At 37.2% G+C, this 25,403-nt stretch overlaps 1 protein-coding gene across 9 annotated transcripts in view; it reads right to left on the minus strand.

The window, feature by feature from the left end:
* The window catches only part of plekha7a (pleckstrin homology domain containing, family A member 7a), a 107,082-nt gene that overhangs the window by 32,418 nt on the left and 49,261 nt on the right, over positions 1–25,403 (minus strand). For 6 of the 9 annotated variants that reach the window (XM_067390550.1, XM_067390554.1, XM_067390553.1 and 3 more), the window contains 5 exons: positions 18,865–18,979; positions 17,523–17,627; positions 14,904–14,976; positions 12,933–13,033; positions 2,060–2,235 (listed from right to left, as the gene is read on the minus strand). In XM_067390550.1, the coding sequence (XP_067246651.1) occupies positions 2,060–2,235; positions 12,933–13,033; positions 14,904–14,976; positions 17,523–17,627; positions 18,865–18,979 (570 nt within the window). Of the gene's footprint in view, positions 1–2,059; positions 2,236–7,068; positions 8,742–12,932; positions 13,034–14,903; positions 14,977–17,522; positions 17,628–18,864; positions 18,980–25,403 lie in introns of those variants that run through there. The other 3 variants (XM_067390552.1, XM_067390555.1, XM_067390559.1) reach the window with 2 other exon arrangements.

The following is a 25,403-nucleotide window of genomic DNA, read 5'->3' on the forward strand; positions in this document are numbered from 1 at the left end:
AGTCACTTGTAATCATGTCAATCGGAATGAATCGAATGCCAAATCTGATTAAAATTTCACTCGGATTGTAAGGGGTGGTTTAAACCGAGAGGACGTAAAAACCAAAACCGGAAAGTACTGCGCATATGCAATGGCGTAGAAATGGTGTAATGACGCATGGAAAGAGCTGTCGTTATTATTGAATAAAGTGTCATAAATTACTGTTGTGTCATTCTAAAATCCTCCTTCCACTCATCGTCTGTTAAGTGGAGCCGGACAACGTTCCATCAGTCCTTGTTTCAGATCCACAGATGCCTTGTTTTGGCACCGGGATGTTCGTGTGCTCTTTTTCTTCTAACTAGGACCCAAAACTAATAAATATTACGTCTGCTCTTTAAAACAAAAAAGAAACAATGTAGGAGAATATTATGAAACTCTGTATATTTGAAGCTTGTGACATACAGCGATCAGGCTTGACATTATGACCACCTAATATTGTGTTGGTCCCCTTTTTGCTGCCAAAACCGTCCTGACCCGTCGAGTCATGGACTCCTCTAGACCCCTGAAGGTGTGCTGTGGTATCTGCACCAAGATGTTAGCAGCAGATCCTTTAAGACCTGTAAGTTGTGAGGTGGAGCCTCCATGGATCGGACTTGTTTGTTCAGCACATCCCACAGATGCTCGATTGGATTGAGATCTGGGGAATTTGGAGGTCAAGTCAACACCTCAAACTCGTTGTTGTGCTCCTCAAACCATTCCTGAACCATTTTTGCTTTGTGGCATCCACATGGATGGCAGGACCCAAGATTTCCCAGCAGAACATTGCCCAAAGCATCACATTGCCTCCACCGGCTTATCTTCTTCCCATCCTGGTGCACCATTGGATTCATCAGACCAGAACACCTTCTTCCATTGCTCCGTGGTCCAGTTCTGATGATCACATGTCACTGTTGGCTCTTTCAGCAGTGGAGGACAGGGGTCAGCATGGGCACCCTGACTGTTCTACGGCACCATACGCAACAAACTGTGATGCACTGTGTATTCGACACCTTTCTATCAGAACCAGCTTTAACTTCTTGAGCAATTTGAGCTACTGTAGCTCGTCTGTTGGATCAGACCACATGGGCCAGCCTTCAATGAGCCTTAGCCGCCCATGACCCTGTTGAGGGTTCACCACTGTTCCTTCCTTGGAGCACTTTTGATAGATCCTGACCACTGCAGACCAGGAACACCCTGGAAGAGCTGCAGTTTTGGAGATGCTCTGACCCAGTCGTCTGGCCATCACAATTTGGCTCTTGTTAAACTCGCTCAAATCCTTACGCTTGCCCATTTTTCCTGCTTCTAACACATCAACTTTGAGGACAAAATATTCACCTAATCACTTTATTTAGCGTTCATGTAAACACTACTTTCAGATTCATCAATTAGAATGAATTCATTCCAATCACAAACAGTGTCCATGTAAACATAGCTTGTGTTTGGGCCTTCCAATCCTAAACAGTGTGATTCCAGATTTTCCCTATTCATGTTTCTAGTATCTAAACTAGGGATGGGTATTTTGGTCATTTCGTCTACTCGAGCACTCAACCAATATCTGAGCTGAGCTTGGACTTGGTGTCCGACTCGAGGAAGTGAGGCCGGCTCAGACAGCAGAGAGACAGAAAGCTGAGTCACCGTTCAGCACCCATCTGGTCTTCTGCACTGACAGAACAAGACACACTGTAGCATCGCTGTCAATCAATAAGACTGACGGCCTGACAAACACTTACAGTCTCACAACGTCCCTTGACACATGCTGGAGAAGATTGCACTCAACAGTACTCCTTTAAACACAAACGCACGCTTGTTTCACTATATTAGTGAGGACAATGCATAGAATTCCATTGCTTTTATATCAGGTTAATGATATTTTCAATGCCCTAACCCAACACCTAAAACCTACCATCACAGAAACGTGTGTGCAAAACACTAGATTTAAATACAAACATATTTTGTCTGATTTATAAGCCCTTATAACTAGTGGGGACCAGTAAAATGCTGAATAAGAAAAGGTTTTCGGAAAGTTTTGTGACTCACTGACCTCTTCACCATATGTGTTTGCATCAGTGCAGCCTGGTTCATGGCCCTGACCCAGCCATTCATGTCCTCCTGTGTGTCCGCGCTGAAATAGTACGTCCTCATCCCAGTGTGCTCCGCCTGCGAGCCAATCACAGAGCTTTGTTTGTAAATGTAGGAGCGCATCCCTGTGTGTGTAGCCTGCAAGAGAGAAAGCACAAAAATCAGCCCAGCCCTGGGAAAAGGAGAAACACTGCATCAGCAGATAAGTATTGGCCAGAGGAGCATCTGCGATTTCAGCATGATAATTAGAGGCGTGGAGGAATACAACACAACACAGCAGACACACTGAATCAAGGAGCAGATGACGATCAAGCCAAGGCCACAGTGATAAGAAACACACATACACAAACTAAACATAACCTATCAGTTATGCAATCAAAGCTACAGAAACAACGATATGAATATGCATGAAGGACAGACGAAAAAGTTAAAGGTTACAATAAGCACCACACCACAACAAGAGTAAAGCAAAGACATTGTACATTTGAAAATACTAAAATAAGTCATAAAAAATTCATATATATATATATATATATATATAGAGCACTACTGTTAAGAATAAGTTATACATTTTGTTTCTGTAATACATTATATCAAACTGTCTGTGATGCAGACATGTTACTAAAATAATTACTAATGTAATTTATAATACAATATAATCTCAATCGATTAAAAAATTAACTAATTAATCAAACATTTTTTCTGTAATTAATTGGGATTAAATGCATTGGAGATTTTTATATTTTTATATTGTAATAATTTCAGTTACTCTCCAAATTAATGTAGAAACAACTTAGACCGTATATTTTAAATGTTTGTTTAATGGCATCTTTTTATGAATGAACGCATTAAACTGAAAAAATGTATTGCATGCAATAACACATTTTGACAGCATAATATAATATAATATAATATAATATAATATAATATAATATAATATAATATAATATAATATAATATAATATAATATAATATAATATAATATAATATAATATAATATAATATAATATAATATAATATCCCTGTGACCCCTACATAATGATAAAATAAAATTTTATATATTTTATATATATATAAATGCGTACAAATATATATATATATATATATATATATATATATATATATATATATATATATATATATATATATATATATATATATATATATATATATAAAATTTTATTTTATCATTATGTAGGGGTCACAGGGATATTATAATATATTATATATATATATTATATAATATAATATAATATATATTTATTTTAACTCGCATAAAAATACATACATATACATAAATTATATAATAAAAATATTTAATATAAAAATATAACTTTGTATATATGTATGTGTGTGTATACACACACATAGTTTATTTATTATATAATTTATAATATTTATATAGAAAACTAGATTTTTATATTAACTAGAAGAAAAAAAAAGGCAGACTGAAATTCAAAAACAGCAGAGACACTGCTTTAATTAACATTAACTCAACCTGCAATTTCCTCATTAAAAACAGATTCAGAGAGAGTAACTTCTGCTGCATTCGATTACGTAAAATGAAACAAAGAAACAATTACAGTTCATTACAGACATCCGATCTCTCTTCTTCACTAACTCAATCTTTTTCTCTCTCAGTGTGAGCATAAAGCACAACACACAGACGCATAAAGACACGTGTGTTTACATGACTGGCTCATTAAAGGCAAGCAGTGAGGTGCTAAGCTGCTGCCTGTGTTTTAATGGTCCACTGAGGGAAAGCTCTGCAATGAGGCTGTAAAGCGCAGACAGATGGCTGATCGGTTTGAATCATGCAGGGGGCCTGGACTACTGCTACATAACCATCCAACAGCCTGTGAAGTAACCTACAGCTAATTCCTTTGGACAAATGAGACTCATATTCTTTATGTGATGGATCCCAAGAGTATAAATAGTGTCATTATTTATTCATCCTCATGCAACTTTAAACCAGTGACTGTTGTTCTTCTATAGAACACAAAAAGAGATATTCTGATGAATGTGCAAGCTGCTCTTTTCCTGAAAACGAAAGCCTACAGCGCGCAAAAGTGGATCCATTCCAAGCCTTGTAAAGTCACACAACAGCCTTACGTGAAAAACCAACATTTAAGGTAAAAAAATCTTGTCATAGCTCTCATATTTCATTTATACTTCCGTATATACAAACTTGCTGACAATCCATGGCATTTGGTTTCATTGGATGATGACTTCCCCATTAACCTTTGAAGGCTTGGGATATAGTGCAAATGGACTACTTTTATGATATTTAGCTTTACAGTCTCTGGTCACTATGTGCTTTCACTTTATGAAAAACAATCCCATGAATGATTGTTGAAAACATCTCCATTTGTATTCCTTGGAAGAAACATGACATTCATTAAGAAATATATGACATAATTAAAATTTTTGGGTGAACTTTACCTTTAACTTCAATAGGATGTGTATGAACTGAAAAGCCCATTATATTATGTTAAGTATGATAAATCAGAATTTTTTTTTTTCAATATATGCCCACAGAAAATGTTACATCTACACTATCATTCAAAAGTTAGGGTTAGAAAGAATTTTCTTTTCTTTTCTTTTCTTTTCTTTGGAAAGAAATGTATCCTTTTGTAAGGACACATTAAATTGCTCAAAATGACATTCAATATATATTCAATATATGAAAAGATATGAAACAAAATGTTGTTTCTGTAAATGCTGTAAGCTCTATCAGCCTTTCAAAAACATTTAAAAATTTTACCAACCCTAAACTTTTTAATGGTAGTGTAGATTGCAGACAAATCTTAGCTTAAATAAGCTAACTCATATTACAAAGCCAAGGTTTAATTTTATGTGCTATTAAATCATAACTCAGATCTTATCTTATTAATATCCAAACTAAAATTATGTGCATGCAAAAACACAGCTGTGTACATGACAAAACAAAGAGCTAACAATAGCATGCTGCTTCCCTTCTTTCTGGCACCCTGCAGCATGTAGGACTATTTGAAGATGCTTTTAGCTTTCATTAATAGCATCCATTATGTCATCCACAATCCATTATAAGTACGCAGCAAACGTTTGTTTAACAGTCCTGTTTGCTTACAACCACAAGAGGAGAGCTTTGAATATCAGTGAACTTACTCCAGTCCACTGCGCAATATACATATCTGGATGTTACGGTAATCAGGTTTTCGATTCAGGAATGATTTGTGCAAATTCAGAACCATTCAATCCAATTCACAATTAGATTTAATAAAATTTTGACTAACTGACTTAAACTTAAGAGTTAGTTCACCCAAAAATTAAAATTCTGTCATTAATACTCACCCTCATGTTGTTCCACACCCGTAAGACCTTTGTTCTTCTTCAGAACACAAATTAAGATATTTTTGATGAAATCCGAGCTCTCCCATAGAACAGATCAATGAAATGACCACATTCAAGGTCCAGAAAAGTAGTAAAACATCGTGAAAATCTCAATGTTATGTCAACCTTAATGTTATGAAGCGATGATAATACTTTTTGTGTGCAAAAACAAAACAAAAATAATGACTTTATTCAACAATTACTTCTCTTCCATGTCATTCTCCTACATTTACGTTGAAGACACATTGCAGAGCTTCCATGTTTACGTCAGACTGCCGGCTCAGTATTGGCCAGCTCCTGCATCAGCATCACACGCATGTGTCGTGGTGCTCACGTGAACAGCTTCGGCCAATACCGAGCCGGCATTCGGACGTAAACGCGTAAGCACTGCACTGTCAACATAAACTGCATAGGAGAATGACATGGAAGAGAAGAAATTGTTGAATAAAGTTGTTATTTTTGTTTTGTATTATTGTTAAGTATTATTGCTTCATAACATTAAGGTTGAACCTCTGTAGTCACGTTGACTGTTTTAATGATGTCTTTACTACTTCTCTGGACCTTGAATGACAATTTCATTGCTTTCTATGGATAAAAAAAATCTCTCGGATTTTATCAAAAATATCTTAATTTGTGTTCCGAAGGTCTTGTGGGTTTGGAGCAACATGAAGAGTGAGTTATTAATGACAGAAATTTCATTTTTGGGTGAACTAACCCTTTAAAGGGGCTATATGTAGAATTCATAAACCCTTGTTTTTAGTGACACCAGTGGCCATTAAGTGAACTGCAGCCAGCAATTTATTGCTCGTGCACATGTAATGCACAAGAGACCGAACGTGATTCATGGATGTTTGCACCAGCACTGCAATTCACTGGCATAAAATTACACTTATGGCAGTTTGATTATAAAGCATATTTGAGATTATAAACTGTATAGATCTGATTATGTGAGACTATAGTTTGAATTAATACCTTTTTTTGTGCATGACACATCCTGAACATTGTATAAGCTTTTGTTTCATGTGTCACTGAACGGAAGAAAGGCTCTCTGGAGCGCACGTAACCGTCACATCCTTTTGATTTTCCCAGCAAAAACATCCAGAGTCCTTCACCTAAAGGTCAGTCTACAGGCTTTCATAGAAGTTGGGGAAGGTCTAATTTTTTAAGTTTCATTACAAAGTGTTCACACATTGGCAATACAAAATGTGATTCATACATGAAAATTTGAACCTCTTTAAGATTATTGCAAACAAGTTTCAACATGGAATATAAAACAAAGAGTGCTATAACGCATAATATATTTTAGAGCGGAACACACCAAGGAAAGTATTCCATAATCCATTTTGTAAAGATTTTATTTCCATGACTTTCTTGGTCTGGAAATAACAACTTTTTAAAAATTCCCTATTTCCAAGACCAACTCTGAATAAGTAAACCAAATAAAATATTATCTGATACAATCAGTTTTCTTCAAGGTCAAAATCATTCCACACATCTCAAAAAGAGGAAATACTGTCAGTGAGAAAAGTCACACACAGTCTCAAAGAGTTTGCACATGCCACTGGTTAATGTAGAGAAGCCATAGAGTTAAAAGTGTACCTATTTACAGATGATGCTGAATGTGTCTCAGAGCCTTTCTGGACTGTCAGTCACTCATCACAGGCAGGAAGCCCACCAATGGGAACAGAAGAAGGACATAGTTCAGCAAATAGAGGACAATGACTGGTCACCTGAACCAACAGCTACTGGCTTTTCCTGTTCAGGATATATACAGGTGCTGGGAAATTGTCAGTATAATTTAAGGACTGTCAGCACCATCAGGATAAGAGGGTGACAGAAACAAATAGCAGGAGCAAAAGAGCACAAAACAGCACGCCAAACCGCAAAACAGCCTGAAACACAAAGCACAAACGCCCACAGAAAGAAGCCATAAGAGAAACACAAAAGATGGTCTTTCCCACCTTCGAACCGATATCTAGAAGCTCATCGCCGAATCAGTGAAACATTTTGTCGCTCGGACGTTTCTATCTACCAGCATGTGGGGTGAGATTGCTGGCTGAGCAGAATTCACTGCAGTAAGCCTTCTTTTTCATAGGGGATTAGTACAGATTACAGACTCTCTGCTGCCCATCTGAGTCGCTCAATACTAAAAATCGACATCCAGATTCAAAGGTAAACATTCTCTCTTGTGTGAAGCTTACAGCAAATGATCCCTAACCCTCAGGAGAGTGTATGATACAACTCCTAGCTACCCAACAAACAGGTGGCCCTATAATACACCCGACGCAATACGACGCAAGGCGGAGCTAGTTTGCGTCTGGCGCCGTTCGCATTTTCCCGTTCAGCGCCACGTCCTTACATTAGTAAATGCATTTGCGCCAGTTAGTGCGCCCATGGGCGTGCTGGTCTAAAAAAGAGGTGTGTTCAGGCACATTGCCTGTGCATTGCTATTTTAAGGAGCTGAAAATAGACTGCGCCATAGACCAACTCAAACCTGGTCTAAAGTCTAAAGTCAATGGCGCAATATTTTTTTGTTAGAGCGCGTTGGTAGAAACTGTGCCTCTGGGCGCGTCCACAGTGCGCGTCGACTTTGCTTATTACACACAGGGATGCGCATCACACAAATATGCCAAATATTAAAAACAAAAGGATTACAGTGTAAAAGAATATTATTGTGTAGGCTACATAAATATAAAAATGTAATGATGAATAGTCATTGCGTGTATTAGAATTAGGCTACCTATTTTCAATTCAGCCTATTAATAGTTATAATGATGAACGAAATTGGCTAATTAATTGAACAATCGTGCCAATACACACACATATATATTAACTGACTCATCGCGCGGAGCAATTTGAAAGCCTGCATTTGCAAGCCCGCTTTAACATCGCGCATGAGCAGATCGGTTTCTTCGCTTGAAAAGCGTTCAGCTTTTCCGCCAAAAAATTCCGGCATGTAAATAGCAATCCACCATGGCGCGAGCGCATCTCGCTCTTAAAGGGAATGGGAGATGACACTGATTGGTTTATTGAACGTTACGCCCATTACTCATTAAGAGAATAGGGACAACCCATTTCAAAAATGCGCCACGGCGCACGGACCATTTTTCCGTCGTTAAAATAGCAAAAGTGGATTTGGACACGCCCTGAGTGCACCTGCGCCGTGTGCTTTACACTTTGCATTTAGATCGTTAAAATAGGGCCCAGGGAATGTTCTCAGAACTTAGGCTAAGGTTTCTGGTAAGGTTCTCTGAAAGTTATGAACAAACGTTCTTCCAGTAACATTAACAGTAGATTTGTTCAGAGTTATTTGGTCTTTAATAATGTTCTCAACATGTTGGCACAAAATTGTTTGTGTGTGTGCATGTGTGTGTGTATTATATATATATATATTATATATATATATATATATATATATATATATATATATATATTATATATATTATATATTATATATATATATATATATATATATATATATATATATATATATATATATATATATATATATATATATATATATATATATATATATATATATATATGATTTATTAGGGGTGTAATGGTACATGTATTCGTCCCGAACCATCACGGTACAGTAGTCACGGTTCAGTGCATACAGTCAGGTGACGAATAGTCAGTCACAGGTGATCCACACTCCAATCCAGAAGGTGGCACGCGGAAAAAGGAAGAAAAAAAAACAGGAAAAAGCGCAGAAGAACAACAGATGATTTACACATAGATATATTTACATGTAATCTCTCAACACGTGTTTCAACCATGAAAAGATATCATTACATTTACCTCAGGCAAGTCATTCAGTGTCCACAGCATGTTAGTTCATAGAGAAATGAACTCTATGCACTATATTATGTTATATATTCTGTTAGTAATGTCTTAATTATTTAATATATGTTTAATTAAATTTGCCATTAAAACAATTTATGACAGCAACTGTGTTAATAATCATATTTCAGTAGAAAAATTTATTTATAATTAGATTTAGTAGGTTAATGCAAAACCTGTCTTATGTGCAATTTACATGTTTTTTACTTTTTTATTTGAGTGTTGATTATTATATCTAAAGATAAATAGCAACTGAATTTAATAGTTTGGGCTCTGTCATTAATTGTAACCTTTAATATTTTAGTAATGTGCAAGTAAGGGCTCCCTGTATATAGTTTACAGCATTAGCTGAGATAGATTTTTTTATCCTTAAGAAAAATAATATAACTGAATTTATTTAAAAAGAGAGAGACAATTTTTCAATAAACCACTGTTTAATAAAAAAGAAAAAAAATTAAGCAATTTTATGTTTAGTTTTCTACCCCTGCTGTTCCGAACCCGTACTGAACCGTGACTTCAATACTAAGGTACGTACCGAACCATCATGTTTGTGTATAGTTACACCCCAAATATTATATATATACACACACACACACACATCATTCAAGGAAATAAAAAAAATAAAAAATTTTTTAGTTGAACGTTTGTCTAATGTTTTTTTTTTTTTTTAAATGTTTTTAAGTTGTTTCAGAATGTTCACAGAACATTTAAAAGTAATGTTCTCATAATGTTTGCAAAATGGTAAAATGGAATAATCCCTTAAAGTCGGCCTGAAATGTAAGATGCAATAGTCTTTTCTTCCCTATTGTGACGCATATCCAAGAGAAACAGCTTCTTGAACAAGAAAAAAATGTAGGTTTGGATTTGATTTTGTCCCACAGGAATTGATTAGATGTTTGTGGTTTGCTATTGCTGTGATCTCATGTGAGTGACATGTTGTTACGCCGAAAAAAAAAGTGATGTGCACAGATAAATCATTTATAATAAATATTCCATTAAAAAAATATGAATTTTCAATTTTGATTTCATGGTGACTTTAACGTTCAGCATTAGCAAAATGCTCTTAGAACATATTTGTGTTAGCTGGGTTCTCGCCAAAAGGGTAAACAGTTTTGTAAACAGCACTCCTGGAGCATGACGTGACACCGTAGGCTGTGTAAAACTATCCGTTAAGGAAGAAAAGTGAAACGGGAGTGCTGCAAAGTGCAAACTGATATCAACTTGCACTTTAAGCCATTAAGCATTAAGATCTTCTTCTTGAAAACTGGAATGTGGTCTCCTTCTGCTCCCACGTTAAAAAAAATATCTCTCTAGTTGTGAGAACAGGGGCAGGAAGGAGATGAGTAGAGAGAGGTAGACTGGTTATGTAACCTTGTTGCCCTCAGGATGAGTACAGACCCATACATTCACTCTGTGTCATGAACCCCATGAGGACAACAATGAACCGCACAAGCTGCAGGGTATGAATCCACATGAACCACTGCTGAATCTTTGCCTACAAAAACACTTGCACATAGATAGGCACCAAGTACGAGAAGCTGTATATGTATAAAAACAGCTTGGATAACTGGTTATGTAAAATTCACAGTCTTCATGGGGAATATTTATTCTAAATGGTATGAAAATACCCATGTTATGTTGTGTTGTCAGTGCACTAGAGGGTTGATGCTTAAAAAAAAAGATCATGGGATGGAAATGTGTTTTCTATTACTTTAATCAATTTCAACATCCTTTTTTAAGTTACTATATGAGATTCAACTAGACCAGAACAATTTAAATTACTTGTACAGCCAATTTGATTATAAAAAAAAATGAAGGCAGCAACTGAACTTTTAAGTTGATGTGGAATTTATTTACATGCATCTTCTCTGCATTCTACACACAGGGCTGAAGCCATGCAAGATAATGAAGCATGCATATTCATAACTGCACAGTGACCCAAAGTAATCAGCCATTGCACAAGAAAACAGAAAGACAGCTGATAGGGAAACAGGAAGCATCTATTGCAAGACAATTTAGATGAATAAGCAAAGAGTATTTACAGTCTGTGGGTCATTAGCACAATACAAATTGTGACAGGGTGTTTAGGACCTGTATCACCCTGAAAGAGTTTTTTTTTTTTATTACTTCGGTTAATCGGTTGCTTTGGACAGCTGTCGATTATAGACCATAAAAATAAAAATCCTCTCATCATTTACCCACCCTCATGTTGTTCAAAACTTGTATGACTTTTTTTCATCCATGGAACACAAAATGAAAATTTTAGTTTTAATAATTACATTTTTGTCTTTTTTAATATTTCAATTTAGCTTTAATTAATTTTTTTATTTCAGTTTTTGTTTGAGGAATTTTAGCACTTAAACTTGACTTATTTTATTTCAGCCAAGGCACCATCTTCTGAATGGTGCAAGTTTGCATTTTTCATCTAATATTCATATTTTGTTTTATTTCTGCTTTATTTCAATTAATAAAAATGATTTTGAATAGTTTTAGGATTAGTTTACCTCAGAATTAAAATTTCCTGATAATTTACTCACCCCCATTTCATCTAAGATGTTCTTGTCTTTTTTTTTTCTTTTTTTTTTTTTTTTAAGAAATTAAGATTTTTGAAGAAAACATTCCAGCATTTTTCTCCATATAGTGGACTTTACTAGGGTTTAACGGGTTGAAGGTCCAAATTGCAGTTTCAGTGCAGCTTCAAAGAACTCTACACGATCCCAGACGAGGAATAAGGCATTTGTCTTAAAAAAAAAAAAAAAAAAAAAAGAAAAATTATATACTTTTTAACCACAAATGCTCATCTTGCACTGCTCTGTGATGCGCCACACATTATATAATCACGTTGGAAAAGTCACGTGTGACGTAGACGAAAGTACTGATCCAGTGTTTACAAAGTTAACGTGCAAAGTCAAATGCCCTTTAAAAAAAAAAAAAGTTTTTCGCCTACAGCGGTTGTTCCGCCTACATCACATGTGACCTTTCCAACATAATGTGTGGCAGATCGCAGAGCAGTGCAAGATGAGCATTTGTGGTTAAAAAATATATAATCTTTTTTTTTTTTTTTTTTTTAGAAAATGGCAGATCATTTGGCTAGATAAGACCCTTATTCCTTGTCTGGGATCTTGTAGAGACATTTGAAGCTACATTTAAACTTAAACAGTGAAGTCCACTATATGGAGAAAAATCCTGGAATCTTTTCAAATGAAGAAAGACACAGACATCTTGGATGACATGGAGGTGAGTAAATTATCAGGAAATTTGAGTTCTAAAGTGAACTAATCATTTAAGAATAAAAACACCGGGGGTCATGTTAAAGCTATTATATGACTTCAAAAATCTCATGCTACAGTTCTTAAAGAGTCATATGGACCATCTTTTTTGTGTGCTAATGTAGCTTTTTAGAAGCTCCAGTCCTCATTCACTGACCAACTACAGAACATTCTCTACAAATTCTCATTTTGTGTTCCACAGTAAATAATTAAATGATGACAGAATGTTACATTTTTTTGGGGTTAATTGTTCAGTAAACATCATTGCTACATAGCACAGGGTTAACAGTTGCAAATTGAAGTGAAGAATACTTAAGTATGTTGCTCGTTGTTAAAATGAGATCTTACCTTGAAGGCATATTTGCGGCTAATGTGATCTTCAGGTCCTACAGGAGCGATAGTGTAGCTGGGCAGAGGAATGCTACCCAGAACTGACTCTTCACGACTGTCTGTGGGGGAAAAAAACAATCCAACTGAGCAACAAGTCAGGTTGTGACTGTGTCTTTTTCTCTCTCTCTCTTCCTTCCTGGCATGTGATACTCTCTGACCTGTCTTTCTCACACCACTCTGATAACATCATCACATTTCACACATTTAAGTTTAGCCTCGCTCTGCCTCCTTGTTTCGCCCTGACCATTTCTTTCCAGTGGTGTGCGGGAGTGAGAGTGTGATTATGTGTGGGTGTGTCTGAAGCAGAGATTGAGTGCTGGGTTGACAAGCGATAACAGTGGCTTGATAAGGACATAATAGGTTAAAAATACTTCAAGGTTGGTTGAAGGAGAGATTCCAAACCGAGGCAGGTCGCGCTTTTATTTGAACAAGCAGGGAACTGAGGGGGTCTGTGGCTGGGAAAAGCAGACCGACTGGAAAACCAGGATGGATTACATCCCATTACAACAACATGGAGGGAAATAATTAAAATGGTGAAAGATTTGATACAAGAAATAAAGTTGACAGCGAAAGAGATAACTCACCCAAAAATGCTTATTTACTCACTTATCGTCTGTTTGCAGTTATTCTTTCATTAATAAGCATATCCCTATGATTAATTTCAATATGTATCAGAATATCAGTTATTAACAACTTAAGTTTTATCTGTTTTTCACATGAAGCAAGCTTCATAAGTTGTATGGTAAAGGTTGTGTAACAAACTACTGTGTTGCATAAACAACAGCATAAGGATTTGGAATAACATAAGGGTGTGCAAATATTGACAAAATTTTCATTTTTGGTGAATTATGCCTTTAATGTAGCTCTCCCTTACAAAAAGGAAGTTTATTCAACTGTGCTACACTAAATATGAGGAGGACAGGATTGGGAAAGGTCCGCAAGCCGGGAGTTGAATTCAGGTTGTTTGAAGCGCAACGGCACTATATGTCACAGCGCTGCCCACGAGGCTATCGGGACAGACACTGTTACACTTAAAGTCATATTGAAATCAAAATTTAAGTTTTTTTTTAGCTTTTTAGTATGAATATGTTAGCCTTAAGGTTATGAATAAGCTGGTGTGTTCCAAAACAATGACAAAATTTGCATTTAGGATATCAGCATTAAAAACTTACAGTCTCACTTCCGCTAAAATGGATCACGGATTTTCATGACATCATCACGGACTTCAGCTTCTCATCAGATCTTCTGTCTAATCAAATGCTCTCTAGAATCTAAAAGGTCCCGCCCCCTACATTATAAATAGACGCTGAAACTGCCGCTGAAATCACTTGTTCACACATTTACCGTTTTCTACATGGTGAATGGCACATAGTGCTCTATATAGGGGATAGGAAATGATTCAAACAGTGTAAATATGCTTTCCATTGAGGCGAATAAAGTCTGCCTTCAAATTAGTGTCACGTGAACCGCAGCAGCGCACACACAGTCTGATCCGGTCCAGAGACATAAAATATACTTTTAATTCAACTTTACTTACATTTATTTAATAAAATTTTGTTTAAAGCATCTCTCTCTTCTTGTAAACACTGTTTGTTTACAACAACACAAACAAGGTTTGAGTCAGCTGAAATAGCAAGTTGAATTCCCAGAGAGGGTTTGGTGTGATCCAAGAAACTGCATAAATATGTGAGAGATAATTAACCCAAAAACATCATATTAATTTCACTGAGTAAACTACTTTCAGACTTTGCTAAATGTGTCATGTTAAACTTTGGGGACAGTACAGAGCAAAAAATTTGTTGAAGTAGGATTTGGTGACCATAATGCTATTACTAACAAAATAATGATAATATAATCATTATCTGGGAGAAAAGTTAGCATGTCTATGTGTAAATGTGATTCTGTTGGATGTTTGGTAGAGCAACTCACCTTTGTAGTAGAAGAGGCAATAATCAGCCAGAACAAACCATTTTCTTTTCCACAGCCGCATCCCTGAGCTGTCCTGAAAGTACAAAGCAACAAACACTGATGGGAAAACACACCCTCAGGCAGCTGAAGACATCTGATGGAGAAAGACAACACTTCAAACAGACTTCAAGCAGGCAATTTCGCAGCACTTTCCCCTGACAGCACCGTTTCACTTCCCGTTAAAGAGTTTATTCAAAGTCTATTATCAAAAACTATTCATGTAAACACCCTCCTGATGTTTTCATGCCATGAAAGACGTGTGTTCATGTGTGTTTGTGTCTGTATAACTGACTGGCTGGCTCTCAAAAAGAAAAACCAAATGAGCTGCCTATCTAGACAGCTTTTTGATGCATTTGCATGCTCAAAATATGTGTTTCAACTGTCCAAAAGTGCCTATGATGCCCAAAAATGCAGTCTTGCAGGGCTCTGACTACTACTGATGTTTAGGGAGACGCATTTCCCCCAATATTCAGATTTGTGGTCAACCAAAATGGGGTTTTAAACTTTAAAACTTGTTTTGTCTTTTTGGTCCCACTAGATTGAATGATTTGGTCAAAATGTGCAGCTCACTAGGTTTTGAAATGCCATTACTCTATGTCCATGTGTAACTTGTGTCTTCCTGTCACATTACTCATGGTAAAAGGCTGTAATTTTAAACTAGGTATCCGTGAATGTCCCTATAAAGAAACTCCATATAAGATATGAAACAGAATTTTATAAAACAATGACATCACAAATTATTATTATAATTTATAATATTATATTAAATAATATTATATTAAATAATATTATAATATTATAATTATTATTAATATAACTGATTTCTAACTATAATTTAACTGATGAGCTGCTTAGCATTGTATAATATAGTAATTATTAATTACTTCAAAAAGATCATTGTTTCTGCCTAAAATTAATACATTGTATTGTTAGCTAACTGTGTGATTTGTTTATGTACATTTCTGAAATGCATTACAGTCACCTCTTTTACACCATTTTAGTGTTGACATGCATTTTCTGTAAAGCTGCTTTGAAGCGATATGTATGGTGAAAAGCAATAGTGAAATTGTGAAATTGTGTTTTCTGCTTTAATATATTTTAAAATGTAATTTATTCCTGTGATGGAATAGCTGAATTTTTATTACATTAGACTTCAGTGTCACATGATCCTGATCTGATGCTCAAAAAAAAAAAAAAAAAAAAAAAACATATCTTAATATTATCAATATTAAAATCATTTGTACTGCTTAAAGGTGCCCTAGAATGTTCTTTCACAAGATGTAATATAAGTCTAAGGTGTCCCCTAAATGTGTCTTTGAAGTTTCAGCTCAAAATACCCCATAGATTTTTTTAATTAATTTTTTTAACTGCCTATTTTGGGGCATCATTAACTATGCACCGATTCAGGCTGCGGCCCCTTAAATCTCACGCTCCCTTCCCCCCGAGCTCTCGACTATAATACAGTGCATAAACGTAGTTCACACAGCTAATATAGCCCTCAAATAGATCTTTACAAGATGTTCGTCATGCATGCTGCATGCATGGATCAGATCATGTGAGTACAGTATTTATTTGGATGTTTACAATTGATTCTGAATGAGTTTGATGGTGTTCCGTGGCTAAAACTAACATTACACACTGTTGGAGAGATTTATAAAGAATGAAGTTGTTTATGAATTATACAGACTGCAAGTGTTTAAAAATGAAAATAGCGACGGCTCTTGTCTCCGTGAATACAATAAGAAACAATGGTAACTTTAACCACATTTAACAGTACATTAACAACATGCTAGCGAAACATTTAGAAAGACAATTTACAAATATCACTAAAAATATCATGTAATCATGGATCATGTCAGTTATTATTGCTCCATCTGCCATTTTTCACTATTGTCCTTGCTTGCTTACCTAGTCTGATGATTCAGCTGTGCACAGATCCAGACGTTAATACTGGCTGCTCTTGTCCAATGCCTTGAACATGGGCTGGCATATGCAAATATTGGGCGTACATATTAATGATCCCGACTGTTACGTAACAGTCGGTGTTATGTTGAAATTCGCCTGTTCTTCAGAGGTCTTTTAAACAAATGAGCATTATATAAGAAGGAGGAAACAATGGAGTTTGAAATTCACTGTACTGTATGTCATTTCCATGTACTGAACTCTTGTTATTCAACTATGCCGAGGTAAATTAAATTTTTGATTCTAGGGCACCTTTAATGGCTTTGTGGAAACTGTGATGCAGCTTTTATTACAAATAATAGAAACAGATATGTTTATAACAACATAAAACTCTTAACTGTCACTTTTGATCAATTTAATGCATCCTTGCTGAGTAAAAGTATTAATTTCTTAAAATAAAAAAATAAAAAAACAGTGACAGCCTATGACTTACATCTCTTGAACAGTGGTGGAAGTCATAGATATAATAAAGTGTTAATGACAATCTGGCTTTTTATACCATTTCCTGGTTCTGGGGCCTCTGGGTCTATAAAGTCTAAAAACCTCTCATGTAAAGTATAATTTGAAAGCAAAAGTTTAGTTAATCAGTAAACAAGCTCATTGATCAAATTTTCTTACCTGTTTGTGGAGCCATCCACGTACCACTACAGGAACGCTGGGATTCCTCTTTATGGCATGATCTCGTTTGCCAAAGCTATGGACCCTTCCACTGGACTTGGATCCCTATAATCACACACACACACACACACACACACACACACACACACACACACACACACACACACACACACACACACACACACACACACACACACACACACACACACACACACACACACACACACACACACACACACACACACACACACACACACACACACACACACACACACACATACTGAAGATGAGCAGGGGGACTGAAAGCTCATTCATCACCCATTAGACTAGACCATCTGCCAGGGGTGCACAGCTGATCTTACACACCATCCGCTGGCATTCTGTGGGCACAGCAACGTAAGCCTACATGCTGCCCACCAACAACACATGCCAATCCATTAATACGCCTAATACATCACTATTGCACGCCATCACTGCCAATGACAAGAGCTACAAGCACTCATTCATCTAGAATAGTCCAAACTCAGGCAGGAGATGACACGGGCAGCATTCCTGCTGCTACATTTCTCTGCATCTCTTTAATCAAACTATATGGCAGTCAGCCATCACAACACTTCAGTTATTTTTGCACATGCATTCTGAGAGGTCAAATAACATAATGATTAGCAAAGCCTCCATTATGATGCAATAAGTTAGCATCAAATACCAGCTGATTTTATGTAGCAAAGGTCTAATTCCTTAGATCAGTGGTTCCTAAACTTTTTGACTCGAAGGCTTCCCATTGTCCAACACAATATTTGAAAGTCCCCTACATAATATATATATATAAATAAGATTATAATATAATATATATATATAAAATTATATTAAGTGAGACATTTGGAACAGTAATAAATACTGATGAAATTTTACTTATTGAGTGGATTATAAATATCAAAAAAAAAAAAAAAAAAAGCATGTTATTCAGCTCATGTGCATCACATTCCAAACAATGCATCCTTACACAGATATGCACCAAATCACTCACAATACGAATCCCAATCCGTTTCATCGATGTTCTGTGTCTGCTCAGAGATAGCAGTCAGGGGCTCTGATCACTGTGTCGCCAGCACTAGGGAATTGCCGCCTCAGCCCAGAAGAATAAACACTCTAATTACCAGAACAGATGCTAACCAAGCACGGAGAATGTTCTGCATCAGGAGTCTCATCAAGTTACCTTGCTCGTGTCGTTCTATATAGAGAGGTACTGTCACCTACTTCTATCTCTACAAAATACCAGGTCTTTTTTCCTACCCTTTGACTAGATTTGTTGTCGATCCAAAAGGATCAGGTTGTTACTGACCTTTGAGCCTGAAGTGGTGTCCACAGTGGAAGAGGTGACGTTAGTGGAGGCCTCACTAATTGTACTAGAAGGTCGTGTGGTCGTCTGTGGCTGCTTCAGCATGTGTCCGCCAGTCCTGTAGAGGAGAGCACAGTGATGTTTTTCAACAGGTACAGCAGTTTCCTTTGAGGAATTGTTCAATTCAGAATTCAAATTTCCTGATAATTTGTTCATCCCCATGTCATCCAAGATGTATATGTCTTTCTTTCTTCAGTCGAAAAGAAATGATGAGGAAAACATTCCAGGATTTTTCTCCATATAGTGGGTTTCAACAGTTACCGAGTTGAAGGTCCATATTGCAGTTTCAGTGCTGCTTCAAAAGAGCTCTACACAATCCCAGACGAGGAATAAGGGTCTTATCTAGCAAAACAATCTGACATTTTCTAAAAAAATAAATAAATAAAATTATATACTTTTTAACCACAAATTTTGCACTGCTCTTGCGATGCATCACGCATTACGCAATCATGTTGGAAAGGTCAGATGTGACGTAGGTGGAAGTACTGCGGTAAGGCGAAAAACTCCTCCAACTTCAAAATCGTCCGACATCATTGATTTACCCTTTTTTTGTAAAGGCCGTTTGACTTAGTCTTTGCTCGTTCGCTTTGTAAACATTAGCTTGGTACTTCCTCCTACATCATGTGTGACCTTTCCAACGTGATTACGTAATGCGTGGCGTATCGCAGAGCAGTGCAAGACGAGTATTTATGGTTAAAAAGTATAGAATTTTTTTTTCTTTTCCAAAATGGCTGATCATTTCGCTAGATTAGACCCTTATTCCTCGTCTGGGATCATGTAGAGCTCTTTGAAGCTGCACTGAAACTGACATTTGGACCTTCAACCTGTTGGTAACTGTGGAAGTCCAGTATATGGAGAAAAATACTGAAATGTTTCCTTCAAAAACCTTAATTTATTTTTGACTGAAGAAAGAAAGACATGAACATCTTGGATTACATGGGTGGGGGGGTGAGTAAATTATCAGGAAATTTCGATTCTGAAGTGAACAATGAGGTTTCGTTTCTGGTAACTTGCATGTCATCTGAAGGTTTTAGATCCGGTTTTATGAGTGACTCAAATACATCGCTGTAAAAGCTACTGTCGGTTAACGGAGATTTGATGGATGAACTTGCTGCTCGATTGGCCTCTTGTCATATCAAAAGTGATAAGACTTTTCCATTTTATGGACGTCGCCATCATTGATATTATTTTGGTCACTGTCACCATGATTACTGGTAAGAGAATATGGGCTTGACTCCCGTTGCATATTCGTACAAGACAGTATTCGAGACGCTGTTTGAACAGGACATTTTGAGACTCACACCTGTAAGTACATGTGGTTGTTGACAGCGTGAACGTAGCCAGAATGAAACACGGCACTGTGTCCTTTTACACGAGAGCAGCTTATGACCTGGTGCTTCAGTATCTCAGAGCCTCTCAGTTTGCAATAAATGAGGTTTGCACTTGAAAGCATCTCTGTATCTTCTCAGAGTTTGGACTGCAGTAACATGCTCCAAACATTTTCCCAAACTTGTTGGTAACCAGACAGGTGACGGTAGCCATTGACTTCCATAGAAGGAAAAAAAAAAAATAATAAATAATTATTTATTTATTATTTAATGCAATGGAAGTCAAGGGTAACCAAAACTGTTAACAACCAACAACTCTTCTTTGGTGTTCCACAGAAAATGATGACAAAATTTTCATTTTTGTGTGAACTATCCCTTTAAGTCTCCCATACAGAGCATTATTAGTGTCTAGCTGCCTATGCAGTACACTCCAAATTGGTCACTTATGAGGTTCCATGGCTGTTAGAAGTCAGCTGACTATGCAGGTAGTAGGAAGTGAAGTGGCTCAGCATTCTAATGCAGCATCTGCTCTGTTCATTACTAATTCATACTAGAGATGCATAGTACCTGTTTTTAATATCACAGGCTTACTTCAAAAAGCTTTTAGTAAATTACAGTTGCTGTGATGTGTCAAGTATAATTCCCCATGATTAGACAGAGAATGAACTTTCCCTTCAGAGCTCACTGGCTTGGATGTCAAATTAAATTCCTCAGGCAGTCAACAGGCAGGTTCTATTGCTGGGTCATGAACTCATGCAAACTGACAAACACCTTTTTGAACATATTTCTGATAAATACTGCTTTAATATTCTACATATCAAAATGGTAAATGTCTTAACTGTCAGTTTTGATCAATTTAATGCATCCTTGCTAAATAAAAGTATTATTTTGTTCCAAAAACACCCAAAACTTTTGAACGTTATTAAATATATATCCCAGCTATCAAAACTCAGAAACACCGGCTCCTGGCAAACTAGGACAGAACCACTGCTTTTGGCTCCTCTTCAGTCAGAGAGGAACCAAAAGTGTCCTCTACGATTCTCAAAATTAAAATAATCAGAGCAGACTCAATTTACTGCTTTTATATCTTAGTTAGAGAGTTAAATCTGTTCTATCGGTCTTTTATGGCAAAAATAATGCCCGATTGAACATTGTAGATAAAATGTCTCATCTTTCCAGCTGGCATAATTTCAAAGGAAACCACAACTTTTAGTGAACACAATCTATTGCCTACACAACAAAAAAACAAAAGCTGTGCTTTGCATAACTGTCATTACACTCTGACCTTGAGCAGTCTGAAGTATGCCAAAACATAAAACAGAATGACAATATATTGTCATTCTGTCATCCTAAATCTGCTCTAAGAACCATGACACCCAAACATTAACATAAATCTGCATGACATATGTTTGCTCTTTTTCATCAGTTTTAATCAGATTGTCGTTATATAAGAGGTAGAGTCAACAGGGAGAGTCGAGGAAACCTCACAGCACAACTCTCACACTAGAACAGATGGCCAGACATTCAAAGAGCCAACATACAAAAGAAACAGAAACAGATTGCCCTTATAGCTATGCACATTTCAGGACTCCATGGGCTTTGGGCACTCAAACCTCTCTAGCACTTTTTATTCAGTGGCTCTTAGTAAAGGTATGGAAAGAATCGGCATGGTAGAGCAGCATAGTGCAGAACTGACATCAAAGGATCAGTATTTCTAAAAGCATTGCCAAGCTAGCCTAAAATATAAATGCTATACAAATTGATACGATCTGACTGTGCCTGAGCCTGGCAGTGTTGTTATAGTTAACTAAAACAAAAGCTATTAAAATAAAATACTCTGGTGGTTAAGATATGTCAAGGGGCCTCTGAGGCCACACAGGGCCTGTGGAATCGACATCAAACATCCCACTTCATGTCTATAAGGCTGGGGTCACCAGAGACTGAATAGTCAGTCATTAAACACTGATGAGCCAAAAAGTGAAACATTTTTTTTGGACATACTAGATATTATACGGTGCCGTAATAAACATCGCAATGCAGCTGTTTTGCCTATGCTGCCATCGCATTCTTTGCACTGTCTGGATGAAAATACGGAGCAGAGACTGTGCAGCGAGTTGTGTTGACAGAGTTTAGCGATTAGGAGAAGAGAAAACTTTAGAATAATGTTCATTCATGAAGTTGTGTGAACCACACACAGCATCCGTGTACAGTGGGTACGGAAAGTATTCAGACCCCCTTAAATTTTTCACTCGTTATATTGCAACCATTTACTAAAATCATTTAAGTTAATTTTTTTCCTCATGAATGTACACACAGCACCCCATATTGACAGAAAAACACAGAAATTGTTGACATTTTTGCAGATTTATTAAAAAAGAAAAACTGAAATATCACATGGTCCTAAGTATTCAGACCCTTTGCTGTGACACTCATATATTTAACTCAGGTGCTGTCCATTTCTTCTGATCATCCTTGAGATAGTTCTACACCTTCATTTGAGTCCAGCTGTGTTTGATTATACTGATTGGACTTGATTAGGAAAGCCACACACCTGTCTATATAAGACCTTACAGCTCACAGTGCATGTCAGAGCAAATGAGAATCATGAGGTCAAAGGAACTGCCTGAAGAGCTCAGAGACAGAATTGTGGCACAGATCTGGCCAAGGTTACAAAAACATTTCTGCTGCACTTAAGGTTCCTAAGAGCACAGTGGCCTCCATAATCCTTAAATGGAAGACGTTTGGGATGACCAGAACCCTTCCTAGAGCTGGCCGTCCGGACAAACTGAGCTATCGGGGGAGAAGAGCCTTGGTGAGAGAGGTAAAGAAGAACCCAAAGATCACTGTGGCTGAGCTCCAGAGATGCAGTCGGGAGATGGGAGAAAGTTGTAGAAAGTAAACCATCACTGCAGCCCTCCACCAGTCGGGGCTTTATGGCAGAGTGGCCCGACAGAAGCCTCTCCTCAGTGCAAGACACATGAAAGCCCGCATGGAGTTTGCCAAGATGGTGAGAAATAAGATTCTCTGGTCTGATGAGACCAAGATAGAACTTTTTGGCCTTAATTGTAAGCGGTATGTGTGGAGAAAACCAGGCACTGCTCATCACCTGTCCAATACAGACCCAACAGTGAAGCATGGTGGTGGCAGCATCATGCTGTGGGGGTGTTTTTCAGCTGCAGGGACAGGACGACTGGTTGCAATCGAGGGAAAGATGAATGCGGCCAAGTACAGGGATATCCTGGATGAAAACCTTCTCCAGAGTGCTCAGGACCTCAGACTGGGCCGAAGGTTTACCTTCCAACAAGACAATGACCCTAAGCACACAGCTAAAATAATGAAGGAGTGGCTTCACAACAACTCTGTGACTGTTCCGTACCCACTGTATGTCCGAGTACATGCGCACTTTGGTCAGAGCGGGAATAATGCGATTAAGGTGTTTACATGCCTGTTTATTGCGATTAAAAAAGCGGCATACGCTACCTACTGTAGTCTAATGCGATTATGGTTACTACGATTATGAGCTTAAATCGCATTTGTTTGATTGAAGTATTGTGTTTACATGAGGTAAAGTTTAATTGCAATAATGCCAAAAATCGCATTATGAGGGTGCATGTAAACACACTCATTGTTGCAGACCAGGTGCACCCCTTTATAATAATGGTGTCCCTGGTGGAAGCGGCCTCTTTCGGCAGGATAATGCACCTGCCACACTGCACACATTGTTCAGAAATGGATTGAGGATCATGATAAAGAGTTTAAGGTGTTGCTCTGGCCTCCAAATTCTCAAGATTTCAGTGCAATCGAGCATCTGTAGGCTCTTCTGGGCCAGCAAGTTCGATCCACAGAGGCTCCACCTCGCAACCTACAGAACTTGAAGGATCTGCTGCTACCGTCTTTGTGCCAGATACTGTACCACAGGACACCTTCAGGGGCCTGGTAGAGTTCAAGCCTCGGCGGGTTGGCGCTGTTTTGGCAGCATACAGAGGACCAACAGCATATTAGGCAGGTGTCACGATTTGGCTCATCAGTGTAAGTCCATGGAATGTAATTGTTTGTTTTCCACCAGATGAAAATTGTATGATCGCTTAGAAAAGTAATAGCATACTACATGTCTGTGGTAAAAACAGTGCAAAATGAGTTCTACACCAAAGTCTCAAAAAAATAAAATAATAGTTTGATGAGTGAAATGATACTTATAAATAGTGTTTGAATTTAAAAGCGTTTTGAAAGTGGAAGTGTTTGAAAGCAGGCGTATATGTTGAGGGTGTGAACACAAAGGCCAATCAGAGGTGTTTACAAATCTGCTCAACAGCACTCAAAGCATCACATTTTTAAAATTTCAGTACCGACTTTGCGGTCTGTACTTTTGCCAACACAACTTATAAATAAATAAGTGTCAAGTGTCCAGCACAGTCTGTCATTATACTTTGCATAATGTATAGTAGTTCGGTTATTATATAAGCCCCACAGTACATACTAGTTCTTTCCAACATGTGCCCAGGCTGATACATTAACAGCCAATGACACATAACCTGTGGTTCTCAGAAAGCCTCGTGCACCCACACAGCTGTTAATGAGATGCATCCATTAGGATGTGGCAGGAGAATACGGCCTCCCGCTCACACTCAGATGCTAAGAGAGACCCAGTCTTTTGTGATATACGCGCTAATATGAGCTGCTTTTAGAGAGATCCAAGTTAGATAAGACCGGTGGGCAGATCTAATGCCAGGTCATTCTCAAACATGGAGCTGTTGGATTGTGTAATGTTATTATGGAGCTCCCTAACATAACCTGAAAGGTTTTGCTGTATCTCTTAAAAGCATAAAATGAAACAGCCCAGAATTTTGTTGTGAGTGAAAGCATTACGATACGTTTTCCTGTACAAGTCATTTTTGATGAAGAGCATAATAACCCAAGTGATCTGCGTGCACGTTTGAGAAAACAGACAGCTGTAATATAAGTTACAGCTTGACCAAGAGGGGAACTGTAAAGAGCGAGACTATTGACAAATGCCAGTGGAGACATGTGATACTTAAACCAGCTGTATCCTTCCAGTTATGCTTCTACCAACATATAGATCATGAGTATGTGAACATATTGTGAAATATTACTACAATTAAAAATAACTGTGTTCTATTTTAATATATTTTAAAA

The sequence above is a fragment of the Chanodichthys erythropterus genome, chromosome 7 (assembly GCF_024489055.1).
Source record: "Chanodichthys erythropterus isolate Z2021 chromosome 7, ASM2448905v1, whole genome shotgun sequence".
Lineage (NCBI taxonomy): Eukaryota > Metazoa > Chordata > Actinopteri > Cypriniformes > Xenocyprididae > Chanodichthys > Chanodichthys erythropterus.